Raw genomic sequence first — 13,959 nt, 5'->3', positions numbered from 1 at the left:
TGTACTCATAAATTCAAAAAATTAAAACTAAAACTAAAAAACTTAAAAAAAAAAAAAAAAATTAAATATTTTTTAAAAAATTAAATAAAAACGATTTTTTTTTTTTTAAAAAAAAAAAGAACAAATTTTTTTATTTAAAAAAAAAAAGCAAACAAAAAATAACTGAGATTTATTTATTTTAAAAAAAAAATAAAACAAATGAAAAAAAGAAAAGGAAAAACCAGTTTTTATTAAATTAAAAAACGAAAAAGAATAATTTTTTTTTTAAAGAAAAAAAATGAAAAAACGAAAAAACAAAAATAACTGAAATTTATTTTTTATTTTTTAAAAAAAAAATGAAAAAAAAACCAGTTTTTATTAAATTAAAAAAGAAAAAAAGAACAATTTTTTTTGAAAGAAAAAAAAAACGAAAAAACAAAAAATAACTGAAATTTATTTATTTATTTTTTAAAAATAAAACAAATGAAAAGAAAAACCTGTTTTTATTAATTTTTTTTTTTAAAAAAAAAAAAAGAAAAAGAACAATTTTTTTTTTAAAGAAACAAAAACTGAAAAATATTATTATTATTATTATTTTAAAAAAAAAACAGTTTTTTTTTTTGGAATAAATTTTTGTTATTTTATATTTTTTTAATAAGTTTTTTTAGTTTTTATTTTATTTTAATAATTTTATGAAGGGCATTTTTGTTATTAGGGGGACATTGACATTTTCTGGTAGTTTAAGAGGGGAGATTGACACAATTGGTAATTTGGGGGGTACATTGACAATGATATGGTAGTTTGAGGGGGTTATGTGTACTTTTCCCTTTTTAAATATATCAAAATCCAGATTGCAAGAAAGCCAAGTAGACACCCACAACAATGAATCAAATTATCCATTTTGCCAAATGATTACCATTTTGGATGGTTCTCACCAGGACAATTTGAGAGTCACCTTTTAAGATGGTATTTTCAAGATCTGATGCATTATTTTGGAAACACACAAGCATGTGCATACCCATATATAAAAGAGTGGCTAACATACACTTTTAAAAGAAGAGAGTGGTGGTTTTACAACCACCTCAATCTAGTTGGATTGGTCGCACGATCACTCTTATTTAGTCATCTTGATCTAGTCAGTATGGCTATGTGGCCACCCCTATACGGTCGGGGTGGTGACCCGACCACTGTTTGCCTGTTGTGTTAATTGCGTGGTTACATCTGGCCTGTTGTGATAGATGTACAGTCATCATTGACTATGATAAAGATGGTCGCACGATCACCATTGTCTAATGGAAGTGGCTACGCAACCACCTCTCTACTTCGTTTGAGGTGGCAATGTGGCGACCTTCTCTAATATATTTTTTTTATTATTATTATTTTCAAAGTGATAAGTTAGTCCGTACACCTAAAAAAATTAATTAATTGTTTTCTCAAAATATTCCTATAAGAATGTCAGTTTTTTTTTTTTTTTTTTAAAAAAAAGGTTTCATGTTTTGAAAAATTCTGTATGTTTTGAATTGTTTATTGAGAGAAGAACAAATAAATAAATAAATAAACTTGTATGATAAGGTTTTGAGAAGTGCTTTGGATTTAAAACAAAAACAAACAAACAAACAAACAAATAAAAAAAAAAAGTAAAAATTGAGAATTGATTTGATGGGGGAATATCGAAAAGTTGAAAATTGATTTGGTAAAATTTTGTAGGGTGTTTTGTAAAAATAAGAAATTGAGAAATAATTTTATAAAATAAAAGAAAAAGGTAGAAAAATAAAAATAAAAAAAAACGAAGGTGTTGTGCCACTGTGACAGTGCCATCACCATGGTGGTGAGTTGGCGGCCTTGGAGGGGGCTGCCATACCACTAAATCTCACTGGTGGACGCTGGATGGTGGCAGCTGCAATCAAGCGGCCACAACACCCTCACTTTTTTTTTTTTATTAAAATATATATATATATATAAATTATGTTTTATTTTTTAAAAAGTGTTTGGTAATTTTTAAAAAGAGTTTTGTAGTTTGTTTTTAAAAGTGTGTTAGTTGTGGGGCCACATATGAAAATTGGTTTGGTAAATTGGTATTTGAAAAGAGTTTTCAGCGTATGAGAAGTGAACCAAGAAAAAAAGAAGAGTATTTTGAAAATCTACTAAGCGAGACCTTTATTTTTTATTTTTTATTTTTATGAGTAATGCTATATATACTACAATTATATTCTATCTTTATTTTACCAGATTGATGTGATAGTGTTCATCAACTCTTATACGAACACATCAATCTAGCAACGTAAAAGTGTAACATTACTCAATTTTTTATAGGACAGGCAAGCTGCGCTTACTATAACAATCCGAAGGATCTCGACGGGTAGTCATGCCTCAGCTACAAGGTTATGCCTTTGTGCTTCTTTGAAAAAATAATACTAATAATAAATAAATAAATAAAATTTATTGTGCTTCTTGCCATCTAGATGTATCCATTATGTACAATACTTGACAAAAAGGGTTATATTTATTAGGATTAATATAATTTTGAAAAAGGATTAACAAGAAGTTCAATCTAGTATAGATGGAAAGATGGAAGTGATTATCAAGATTTTAATTAACTTCCTCAATCACGATGGTCCTCCTCATATATTAGAAATGGCCTGCTTTTTTTTTCGTTGTTTTGATTATTGTAATTTTCTTATTTTATTTTTATTTGTTGTTGTAGTTCTTGTTTCAATTTAGTTATATAATAATAATATCAATAAAAAAAAAAAGGATAATTGCACCGTTGGTCCCTGTAGTATGCCATAATTATTTTTCACTTCCTATGGTTTAAAAAGTTCATGGGAGGTCCATGTGCTATGCAATAATTACGTTTTACTCACTGGGTCGATTTTCCGTCCACCATTTTGATAGAATCTGTTAGCTCTACACGTCAGTGCCACGTGTCGCCAATAAGATGGCGACACGTGTCCATCTTAATAAAAAAAATAAAAATTTATTAAAAAATAAATAAAAATACTTATTATTATTATTTTTTTTTTAAAAAAAAGGGGGAATTTTAAATTTTAATTTTTTTTTAAAAAATAAGTATATTTATTTATTTTTTACTAAATTTATATTTTTTATTAAGATAGACACGTGTCGCCATCTTATTGGCAACACGTGGTGCTAATGTAGCATTTGACGGAATCTGTTAAAAAATTTAATAGAATTTGAAGTTAGGGATCGATTTGTAATTATTGCATAGTACAAGGACCTCCATGAACTTTTTAAATCATAGGGAGTAAAAAATAATTATGACATACCACATAGATCAACGATGCAATTACCCTTAAAAAAATAAAAAAAATAAAAAAAAAAGTTAGGGGTGATTTTAGTCAAACAAAATCACAGCTTTACCCCTTTGAGGGTGTCTCACTGTCTTAAAGCCTGGAGGTCAAACAAAATGATGTTGAAACAGTCTCACTTTTCAAAAGGAAAGAGAATTCCTCTTTTTGACTTTTCTCTCTCATTTTCTTCTACCCAAATCAAATACCCAAAAAAAAAAAAAAAAAAAAAAAAAAAAAAAAAAACCTCTTTCACTTTGTTCCCTTTTTCAAGACTGGTAATTTTTTTTAATTAAAAATTACATATATTATTTCAAAAATGTGTCTCGAACTTTTGATACGTTATTAAAAAGTCCTTTAAATATTTAACTTTATCAAATAAATTCTTGCAATTTGAATTGACAACAATAAATCTTTCCCTCCAAATTTCGTATCCATCGGTCCAATGCACATAAAGGATCAATTTAACCCGTCTAATGGTTTTTATACACCGACATATTTATTTTTTGAGAAACCCGTAAATATTTTTGCTATGATGAACAAAAAAAATAAAAAAAAGAAGAAATTTTTAGAATTCAGTTATTTCTTTCAGTACAATATGTTATTAATATTAGTTAAAAATTAATAATAAATCAATAATTATATGAAAGTTATGGATTGATGGGTTACTGCGGCCTATTCAATTCAACTAAAATCAAAATACTTATTTTTCTCACTTATTTTGTATTAAACAATTAAAAAAAAAAATTAATAAACAAAAATGGTGAATACACCGCCACCCACGCAGCACGCTCCTTCAAAAAGGAAAAAAGAAAAAAAAAGAAAAAACAGTTTTATGAAATTCTGTACCATTTTTTATACGCCAAAATAAATGGCTGGGTCCCAGAACGTGGGTCCCATTCTCGAAAGTCCAACCCTATGTCGGACCCTATCAACACCGACCCGGGGAAACCCTCCCTCACGTTACTCGCGCATGCGAAGACTTCACACGTACGATACCCAAAACCCCCACGTCCGGGCGTCCCCCTCATTCATACACAAAAATAATAATAAGTATATAAATATCTCCCTCTGCCCATTTTCTTTCACAAAGACTTGCAACAGTTCAAAGCGCTCTGGCTCTGGTTCTCGGAAACGATTAAGACGATGTCGGTCAGTAGTTCTCTGCTCTCTATTCGTGTTTGTGTATGTGTTTTTTGATTTGTTAGGGTTTTGTAAGCCTTGTCTCTGGGCTTTGATTGATTGTTTGCTTACTGAGTAAGTTTGCTGTTTGACTTAGTGATCTGCACAGATCTGTGGTGCATGTTATTGCTTCTTATAATAGATTTTGTGCAATTAGGTGTTTTGCGTGATTAGAGAGTTGAAATGTACTGTATGTTAGAATGTATAGTTGTGGTATGCTATTTCTGGAATGGTCTGATTCGTTTTAACCTAGTTCTGATTAGATTTATATAATTTTTGTACTTTTTTTGTTTAATTTTTGTTGATTTTTTTAATTGTTTATTGTTTTGGTTCTGAAACTGCTTCTTTTTTCCTTTTTTTTTGGTTTGTAGAAACGTATTTTCGTGTAATTTGAGTATCTTATTTTTTCTCAGCTGTGCTGCTTGTTCTTTCTACTGTTCTTAGTTTTGTTTCTTGAATAAAATTCTTATTGATAAAAAAAAAATGTATGTGTATCGATTGCGTTATTAAGCATGTAGGTCCTGCGTAGAACTCAAGATTATTTCATGGCTTTGATGGTTATGGACTGCTTCGCAATGGAGATCGAAGTGAATTCAATGAGAAATGTTCCTCTCTTGTGTTGCTTAGCATACTTTGTTTAGGAGACTGAGTATTACTCATGCTATTGGATTTTCAATTTTGGCTTCTTTTTTTTTTTTTTTTGAAATTTCGTTGAACTTCCTTAAGAATGGAAATGTCATTAGTGCAAAGCATTTGTACTAAACCATTTATTTACAGTGTATTTCCTTTTGGCTGGCATGGTTTTAGGAATGAAACCATTTGATTAGTGCAGTCATCTGATTGTCCTAAGTGCGACTTGGATTTGAAGAAAACATGTATGCAAATCTCTCCACTGATTTCAGTGCACAATGTCAAGAAACGGACAGTCTTTCTTGATCAAATTTCTTCTGTTCTTTTAAGATTCGGTTGTTACCAAAGGGGTCATGTTGTTAAGTTGTATGTTGGGAGGAGGAGATTTTTGGATTTGATTCTTACTGTGACCTCATAGAAAGAAAAATATTCAAATGGTTATCCTTCTGTTTTGACCAGAAAGATTATTTAACGAAATGTTAGTGAGTAATTTATTGTATAGATTATGGCCTCTTTGCGAGTTGGTGGGATCAGAAGTTCCTATATGTCCACCATTTATTAATTGAAGACAGAACTTTGCTCAATCTCAAATCTTGAGAATGCTAGATGCTTCCCTTTTTTTTTAATTAATTATTTCATTTCTGAAAGAGGCAGCCTTAATGGGATTGAAAAATATAAAGTAAGGCATGATAGCCATAAGTGGCAAATGTGCATATTGACGAGGCATCAGGTGGCTTTACCAGAATTTGTCACATTGATAAACTGGGGTTTGACGTAAATCATATTTGAGAATCACTAATTATGAGAGAGCACATCTTAGAAGAATTTTCCATTAAACTACTTAAAAGTATTGAATTTCAGCCCTAAAAAGCACTTTGCTTTCTTTACTTTTTCCAAAGTAGTGGTTCTAATGGATGTTCATTCCACGTTTTCCAACTTGGAATTGGAAATTGATGCTCTCAATTTCTTACATTGTATGAGCCTTTGCTTTGTTGCATTTTTTTTTGATAAGTAATTTAAAATTCAATAAAAAAGCGCAGAGGGGCGCAACCCTAATACACGGGATCTTTGAAGCATAATCATGTATGCTGTACTAGTTTTCCTCGGTGGTGTTTAACTTATATATTTGCTCTTGTTGCAGGTAAAAACTGTTAGAGTTAGCAATGTTTCTTTAGGAGCATCTGAGCGGGACATCAGAGAGTTCTTTTCTTTTTCTGGTGATATTGAATATGTTGAAATGCAGAGGTTAGTTCCATCATTCCTCTCTCTCTCTCTCTCTCTCTCTCTCTCTCTCTCTCTCTCTCTCTCTCTCTCTCTCGGGTTGTTAAATGAATACCAAGCTTATCGAATGCTTATGCAGTGATAATGAACGGTCTCAAATTGCATATGTTAGCTTCAAGGATTCACAAGGAGCTGAGACTGCAGTTCTTCTTTCGGTACTTTCACTTTTGAGTACATATATTATGTTAGTGTATGTTTGGTGCCTTAGGCTTTGCAATATGAAGACTTCTGAATTATTTGGGGGGGGGGGAGAGGTTTAATGGTGTGAGGATGGAAGATTGCCTAAACAAAACCTGATATGTGGAGAACACATTGCGCATGTTAGTTGCCTAAGAGCCATGGCATATAGGGCAGTTATTTATGTTAGCTTCAATAAGTTTTAGTGCATCATGATAACTGCAATAAAGCTTTGTGCATGAAAACAATGATGTTTCCTATGTTTTCGTAATTGTTCTTAAGAAAAACAATAGAGAAAACAACATAGTTAAAACCTTCAGTTTTTGTTTATAAGATTTCAAAGATGATCCTAAATGAAAATGAACTTCTAAATGGTACTAAACACGCCATATGCCTTGGATTTAGTTACAACATGGATTAAAGGTTGTCGGTTATAAATCAGTCTCAGCTTTATGTGCAAAGATGTGATATAAGGGGTGAGCAGAGTTAAAAGAAAAAGAAATTAACTAGGAAGCACCGACACTGAACAGCTTTGTGTGTGGTTCTTAAAGCTAGTGGGGACATCCATTCTTGAAGAGTGAGAGATTCCAGTATAGAGATGATATTGTACAAGATGGTTCTGTATATTCCTATTTAATGGATCTCAGTGGGGAAACATAATAAAAATTCTATTTGTTGTTTTTTCCTAGAAAAAGAGTTCTTAAGGAAGAGAACACATATAAGAGTGGGGAAACTGACTTCTCAGAGCAGAGCAATGATAAAACAAAATCAAGAATAGAAAGTCAATTGGGAATATAGTTTCATATGAAGTTTCTAGAAGGAGAGCATTCTGTTACAACTAACCTATCTACTTCCTGATTGCCAGATCTAGGAATCTGGAGAAGTGACCTTGAAGAGCATTTTTATTATTTTCAATTAAAAAAAAAAATACTTCTAAATCTTTTAGGATATGAAAACAACTGTAAACCAAGTGATATTTTCCCATTTGGTCCACCTTCCTCACTTGATATGCCATGTTTATATAGGTTTGTTGATAGAATAAGATAACCCATTCATGTGTCTCTTGAATGTTATTGGAGATTTTCACTAGATGGGTAAAACTAAAATTTAGACTTTTATATGTAGAACTTCTTGAGTAAATTATCCATGTTGAGTAAGTGCTGGCCGTTTCGCTTTACACCTATGCCTGCTCCACATTAATAGCGAGAATTTGAAGGCGTTGGTTGTTTTAGTCAGGGGATGTAAAAGTTGGACTTTAATCATGCCTTGTTGGAAATAGACCTCTTCTGATTGAGATTGAACAGAAAGCAGGCAGAATGAATTATTTTTCATGAGTGTCGCTGAAGTAGGGTATGCAAGAAAAGAATGCATAGTTTCTTCAGCATAGTGTATGCCTCCTTCACATTCTTTTTTGAAGATAGTTTTCACATTGAGGGGGTTGACTTTAAATAGCCTTCCAAGGGGATTTTTTTCTCATTACTCGAGAGAAATGGCAGCTCAAAAACTGTGCTTATGAGTTTCTACTTCTGAATGACATAAGGGGTATATGAGATCATCTTCCTCTAATTGGATGTAAGCACTCAAATTTGTCCTAACTGGAAGGATTCTACATACGACTTTCCAAACCAGCAATTTCAGTCTTTCATGAATTTTAACCAAGAATTGCCGTTTACTACCCAGTAATCAGATTAATGAATCTTCAGAGGAATCTTGGGGAAGTCTACCTTTGTAATATTGTTTACGGATTCATGTTCAAAAAGTTGTCTTAGCTTATCTTCATTCCATCTTCTAAAATCAGGTTATTTGCTAATTTTACCAAGAATTGCCGTTTACTGCCCGGTAATCAGATTAATGAATCTTCAGAGGAATCTTGGGGGAAGTCTACCTTTGTAATATTGTTTACGGATTCATGTTCAAAAAGTTGTCTTAGCTTATCTTCATCCCATCTTCTATAAGGTTTTGCAGAATCAAGTCTGCCATATGTAGGTCATTTGACTCCAGATCCATTCTGTCTTTTGGAATGGTTTCATATTAACCATGTCACAGGGTCCAGGGATCTTCCCAGATGTTGATTCTTTTGCCACTTTTTATCCTGTAGCAAGTCAATCCCTTTTTCGAGTAGGGGTCTGAATTTCAAGATACCTTTCCAAATCCAAAAGCCATTACTTGCGAGTCAGGCTTCTCAGAAAGAGGAGTTTGCGAGGTATCTACTTTTAAGAGCTTAAAACCAAGTATGTTGGAGTTATGTTGAATATTTCATCCCACATTTGCAATTCATGTCATACATCTTCCTCAATCCAAGGCCACCCAAAGTTTTTGCGGAGCAGATCGTGCCCCAAGCCTTCAGAGTAACATATCTTTTCTTGTCCTTGTTAAACCTCCACCAAAAGTTTTTAAGCATAACATCCAGAAAGTTGCATAATTATTTGGAAAAGAAACATAGACATTCTGTAGGAAGGCATGCTGGCAGTTACAGACCTTATATGGGTGGTTCTACCTGCTTGGGATAAGACTTTAGCTTTCCATCCAGAAATCTTTTCCTGATTTTTTCTTTTCTTTTACTTCCTCAAAGCTCTTCCTTTTGGAGTGTTGCAAAGAGCTTGGTAGGCCTCAAATATTTCTCATTACGGAGAAAGTTCTTCAGATCAAGGAATGAGGCATTCGAGGAAGCACCCTATCTCCCTTGAAATTTCAACTGAAGTACCGGATTTCTCCCTTGAAATTTCATAGAGTTTTAAGGGCCGATTGGATGAATCCCGCATCTCTTTGGTGAGCTCTATTGAATATCATGAGATCATATGTAAAAAGGTGGTGAGAAACTGATGGTCGATTTTTGCTCGTCTTGGTTCTACCTTTCTGCAAAGTAGAATTTCTAGTTACAATTGAGATCTTTTAACCGAAACTAAAACTTAGCAGATACTTTATTTAGTAAGTGGTGTCAAAAGCATTAATGCCACTTTTTTAGCCTTAATTCCGAAGAAGATTGGGGCTATGGATCTTAAAGATTTTCGGCCTATTAGTCTTGTAAGTGGTGTCTATAAGATCATTGCTAAAGTTCTTGCTAATAGACTCAAAAAGGTGGTGGCGAAGATTATTTCGAATCCCCAAAATGCTTTTGTGAAAGGGAGGCAAATTCTTGATTCTGTTCTTATAGCGAATGAGTGTTTGGATAGCCGCATCAAATCAGGTGAGCCTGGGTTACTATGTAAATTGGATATTGAGAAGGCTTATGATCATGTTAATTGGGACTTCTTATTGTATATGTTGAGAAGATGTGGCTTCGGGGAGAGATGGTGTTCATGGATAGCGCACTGTATTTCATCGGTGCGTTTCTCGGTTTTGGTGAACGGCACCCCTTCTGGTTTTTTTAGCAGCTCTCGTGGTATTAGACAAGGTGATCCTCTGTCGCCTCTTTTGTTTGTCATTGTGATGGAGGCTTTTAGTAAGCTGTTCTCTATTTCTGTTCAAAGGGGTTTTCTCTCTGGCTTCTCTGTGGGCTCTAGAAGCACTGGAGTGATTAATGTTTCTCACCTTTTATTCGCAGACGATACTTTAGTTTTCTGCGAGGCTAGTCCTGATCATCTCCTCTATCTTCGAATGTTATTACTGTCCTTTGAAGCTGTTTCAGGTTTGAAGATTAATTTGGATAAGTCAGTTTTGGTAGCTGTGGGTATTGTGGATAATATGGATGATCTTGCTGGCATTTTGGGTTGTGGTGTCTCATCCCTTCCTTTAAAGTATCTTGGTCTTCCATTGGGGGCTCCTTATAAGGCTAAGTCTAGCTGGGATGAGGTAGTTGGGAAGATCGAGAGACGTCTGGCTAGCTGGAAGCGGTTGTATTTGTCGAAGGGTGGCAGAGTAACCCTGATTAAAAGCACTCTCTCTAATATTCCGACATACTTTCTATCTCTTTTCCCTATTCCTTCCAGTGTAGCTAGTCGTATAGAGAAGTTGTATCGAGATTTCTTGTGGGGTGGCATAGGTGAAGAATTTAAATTTCATCTGGTTAATTGGCCCAAGGTTTGTTCCCCTATTTCAAGTGGTGGCTCGGGCATCAGGAATTTGAGGCTCTTCAATAAGGCTCTTTTAGGGAAGTGGCTGTGGCGCTATGTCCATGAGAGAGAGGCTTGGTGGAAATCAGTTGTGGATGCAAAGTTTGGACCTACTCGGGATGGTTGGTGTTCTTTAGACCCCCCTGGGTCTCACGGAGTGGGGCTTTGGAAGAATATAAGGAAGGGATGGAGTTCGTTTCGCAACCATATCAGACTCATGTTGGGATATGGATCTAGGATCCGTTTTTGGGATGATGTGTGGTGTGGTGAGGTGCCTCTCAAGGAAGCTTTCCCAGTTTTGTATGATATTGCACGTGACAAGGATGCTCTTGTAGCAGACCATTTGGTTGTGGTGAGTGGGTCTTATCAGTGGGATGTTAGCTTTTTCCGAGCGGCCCATGACTGGGAGGTGGATGTTTTGGCCTCTTTTTTCTCTTTGTTGTACTCTTCCAGAGTGAACTACGAGGGGGAGGATAAGCTTTGGTGGTCTCCTTCTCACAAAGGGAAATTTGATGTTAGATCTTTCTATAAGACTCTTGCTTGCAAAGAGGCTATTCATTTTCCTTGGAAAAGTATCTGGCGGACCAAGGTTCCTTTGAAAGTGGCTTTTTTTGCTTGGACGGCAGCGCATGGGAAGATCCTTACTTTGGACAATCTCAGGAAGAAGCGGGTCATAGTGATTGATAGATGTTGCATGTGCAAAATGAATGGAGAGTCAGTGGATTATCTTCTTCTCCATTGTGAGGTTGCTCGCGCTTTGTGGAACTCCATCTTTAGTCGCTTCAGTTTGTCTTGGGTTATGCCTCTTCGGGTGGTAGATTTATTCGTTTGTTGGTGGACGGGTGGCCGCTCCCGGAGTGCAGTCGTGTGAAAGATGGTCCATTGTTGCCTTATGTGGTGTTTATGGAGGGAACGCAATGATAGGCAGTTTGAGGACAAAGAAAGAACTACTGAGGATCTCATTTCCTTTTTCTTTCATTCTTTGTACTCTTGGTCGGCTGCGTTCCTCGCACCCTTATCGTTTAGCTTTAATGATTTCCTTGTATTGTTTTCTACTTCCACTTAGATGCCTTTCTTGTATACTTCCTGTGTACTTGATCGCGCATTGCGCTTTTTAATGATATTTCTCTTACTTATCAAAAAAAAAAAAAAGTAAAGCTGATGGCCTGCTGCAGGAAAGGAAAAAAAAATGAAAAGGAAAGGAAAGATTAGCAGGTTAAGCTTGATTTTGTTGATATGCTAGACAATTTATAAACCATCAATACCCAAATTTCTCTTTCTTTCATAAGCAGAGCAATGAATTTGGCTTTGTACAATTGGAAATGGTTTTAAGGTTGCTCCACCAATTGCTTTTCAAGTCCTAAATCAACTTGCAGTTTTTGATTCTTTTTTTTTTTTGTTTTGAAATGATGGCTTTCATTTTTTGATAAGTATTGCACCACTATGTTTGTACAAGTTTCTGGCGTAATATATATAGGTGAAAGATTCTGAGGGGCTTTTAGTTTTGTTTGTAAGCTTTTGTGGCATATGTTTGAATTCTTGTTGTTGAAGTTTTAAGCATCATAAACTAAATGCTCCATCTATTGAGGATGTATAAGCATGTAATGGATAGAGATCTCAGATCATGCTTTACATATATTCAGTGGGAAGAAACTTATCAAAAAAATATATTCAGTGGGAAGAACAATCTATTGACTAAAGTTTTGGTTTTACCTAGTTATACGACTATACGTTTTTACAACATTAAATTGGTGACCTTATGATAGATCGATCTCGTATGACATACACGGGCTTCCTTCTCTTCTATGCATATGAAACTTTCACTTCAAATGCATTTTATCTCAGGGAGCAACAATAGTTGATCTGTCTGTCACCATAACTCTGGACCCAGATTACAAGCTGCCATTTGTTGCTTCAGCACCCCCTGTAAGTGTCGTTGACAGACTACTGTTATACTGCATAAACCAGAGCGACCCTGACCTGATTTTTTCAAATCTCTGCAGGTAATAGAAAATAAAACTCCAGGTGGTACTGAATCTGCTTTGAGGAAGGCGGAGGATGTGGTTAGCGGTATGCTTGCTAAGGGCTTTATCTTAGGCAAAGATGCAGTCAATAAAGCAAAGACCTTTGATGAGAAGCACCGGTTATCTTCGACGGCCACAGCGAAAGTTGCTTCTATTGACCAAAAGATCGGGTTCAGTGAGAAAATAAGCGTCGGAGCTTCTGTTGTCGGTGATAAAGTACGGGAAGTGGACCAGAAGTTTCAGGTTTCAGAGAAAACCAAATCAGCATTTGCAGTGGCAGAGCAAAAAATGAGTAGTGCCGGATCTGCCATAATGAAGAACCGCTATATATTAACAGGGACTTCATGGGTGACGGGGGCTTTCGGCAAAGTTGCTAAGGCAGCTGAGGAAGTTGGGCAGAAAACAAAAGAGAAAGTGGTAATGGTTGAAGAAGAACAGAAAAGAAAAGTGGTGGATGGCTACGCTGAGGTTCTTTCCGAGTCTCCAAGAGCATCTGCACCGAGTGAGCAGCATCCTTCTAAGCCAGCACCTGCCCAAGGTTTAATCCTTTGACTTCCCACCACTGTAAATACCATTTTTCTGAACTTTCTAGAATCTCTCTCCGGATTACTTGCTTTGTGTTTCTAGCGTGGGAAGTAGTAGCGACTCTAGGACAAATACCCAATTGGTTGGTCATGATGCATTTTATATTTTGATTTTTCTTTCTAAGAATGTCAAACTGAAAGATCATGATATGTTATTTTGACCATTTTTCCTCTTTTTACTGTCCGATTATATCTTTCAGTGTGGTTTTGGATTACATTTCACATTAGCAACAAATTTTAACACGATTTTGTATTCTTATGTTACTTGTACATATAACATATAGATATATTTCTTTGAAACAAAAGCATGTATAGCTGAGAATTAAGTTCCATAAAATGGCACTGAAGAAAAGAAGGGTTTGTTTTTTGCTCTGAAAGTAGTTTATTCGATTACAGTGAAGGCGTCGTGCAACATTAGGTTATATATATTATGCAATGGTATAAACCATGGACTTGGCTCAAGTTTTATACAAGTTTTGAGGGGATTGAGTACCCTAAAAGAGCGTCAGAAACAGCCAGATTGAGAGCAAACAAAAGGGAGATTTATCAAACCTAGTTATCACGTTACGTTTAGACCTTTACGTTTTATTTAAGGATTTTTAAACTCATACAGTTAATGTTTATTGTTGTTGGACCCATAAAAATAGGTAAATAGAAAAAGACTGAGAATTTTTTGTTGTTATTATTGTTGTTGCTTTGTTAAAGTATAAGATTACTTGTGTCGCTAACTCGTTTAATATAT

General features: G+C 34.7%; 1 protein-coding gene across 1 annotated transcript; it reads left to right on the top strand.

Moving 5' to 3' along the window:
* Positions 1–4,311: 4,311 nt before the first annotated feature.
* On the top strand, positions 4,312–13,396 carry LOC133853732 (binding partner of ACD11 1-like). The gene is made up of 5 exons (XM_062289753.1): positions 4,312–4,439; positions 6,241–6,344; positions 6,460–6,535; positions 12,455–12,535; positions 12,613–13,396. The coding sequence occupies exons 1-5, from the start codon at positions 4,434–4,436 to the stop codon at positions 13,183–13,185; spliced, it is 840 nt and encodes a 279-aa protein (XP_062145737.1). The 5' UTR covers positions 4,312–4,433; the 3' UTR covers positions 13,186–13,396.
* The last annotated feature ends 563 nt before the right edge of the window (positions 13,397–13,959 follow it).

This window comes from Alnus glutinosa, chromosome 13, assembly GCF_958979055.1.
Source record: "Alnus glutinosa chromosome 13, dhAlnGlut1.1, whole genome shotgun sequence".
Taxonomy (NCBI): domain Eukaryota; kingdom Viridiplantae; phylum Streptophyta; class Magnoliopsida; order Fagales; family Betulaceae; genus Alnus; species Alnus glutinosa.
Note: the sequence above shows the minus strand (reverse complement) of the source record. Positions and strands in the feature narration are given on the sequence as shown.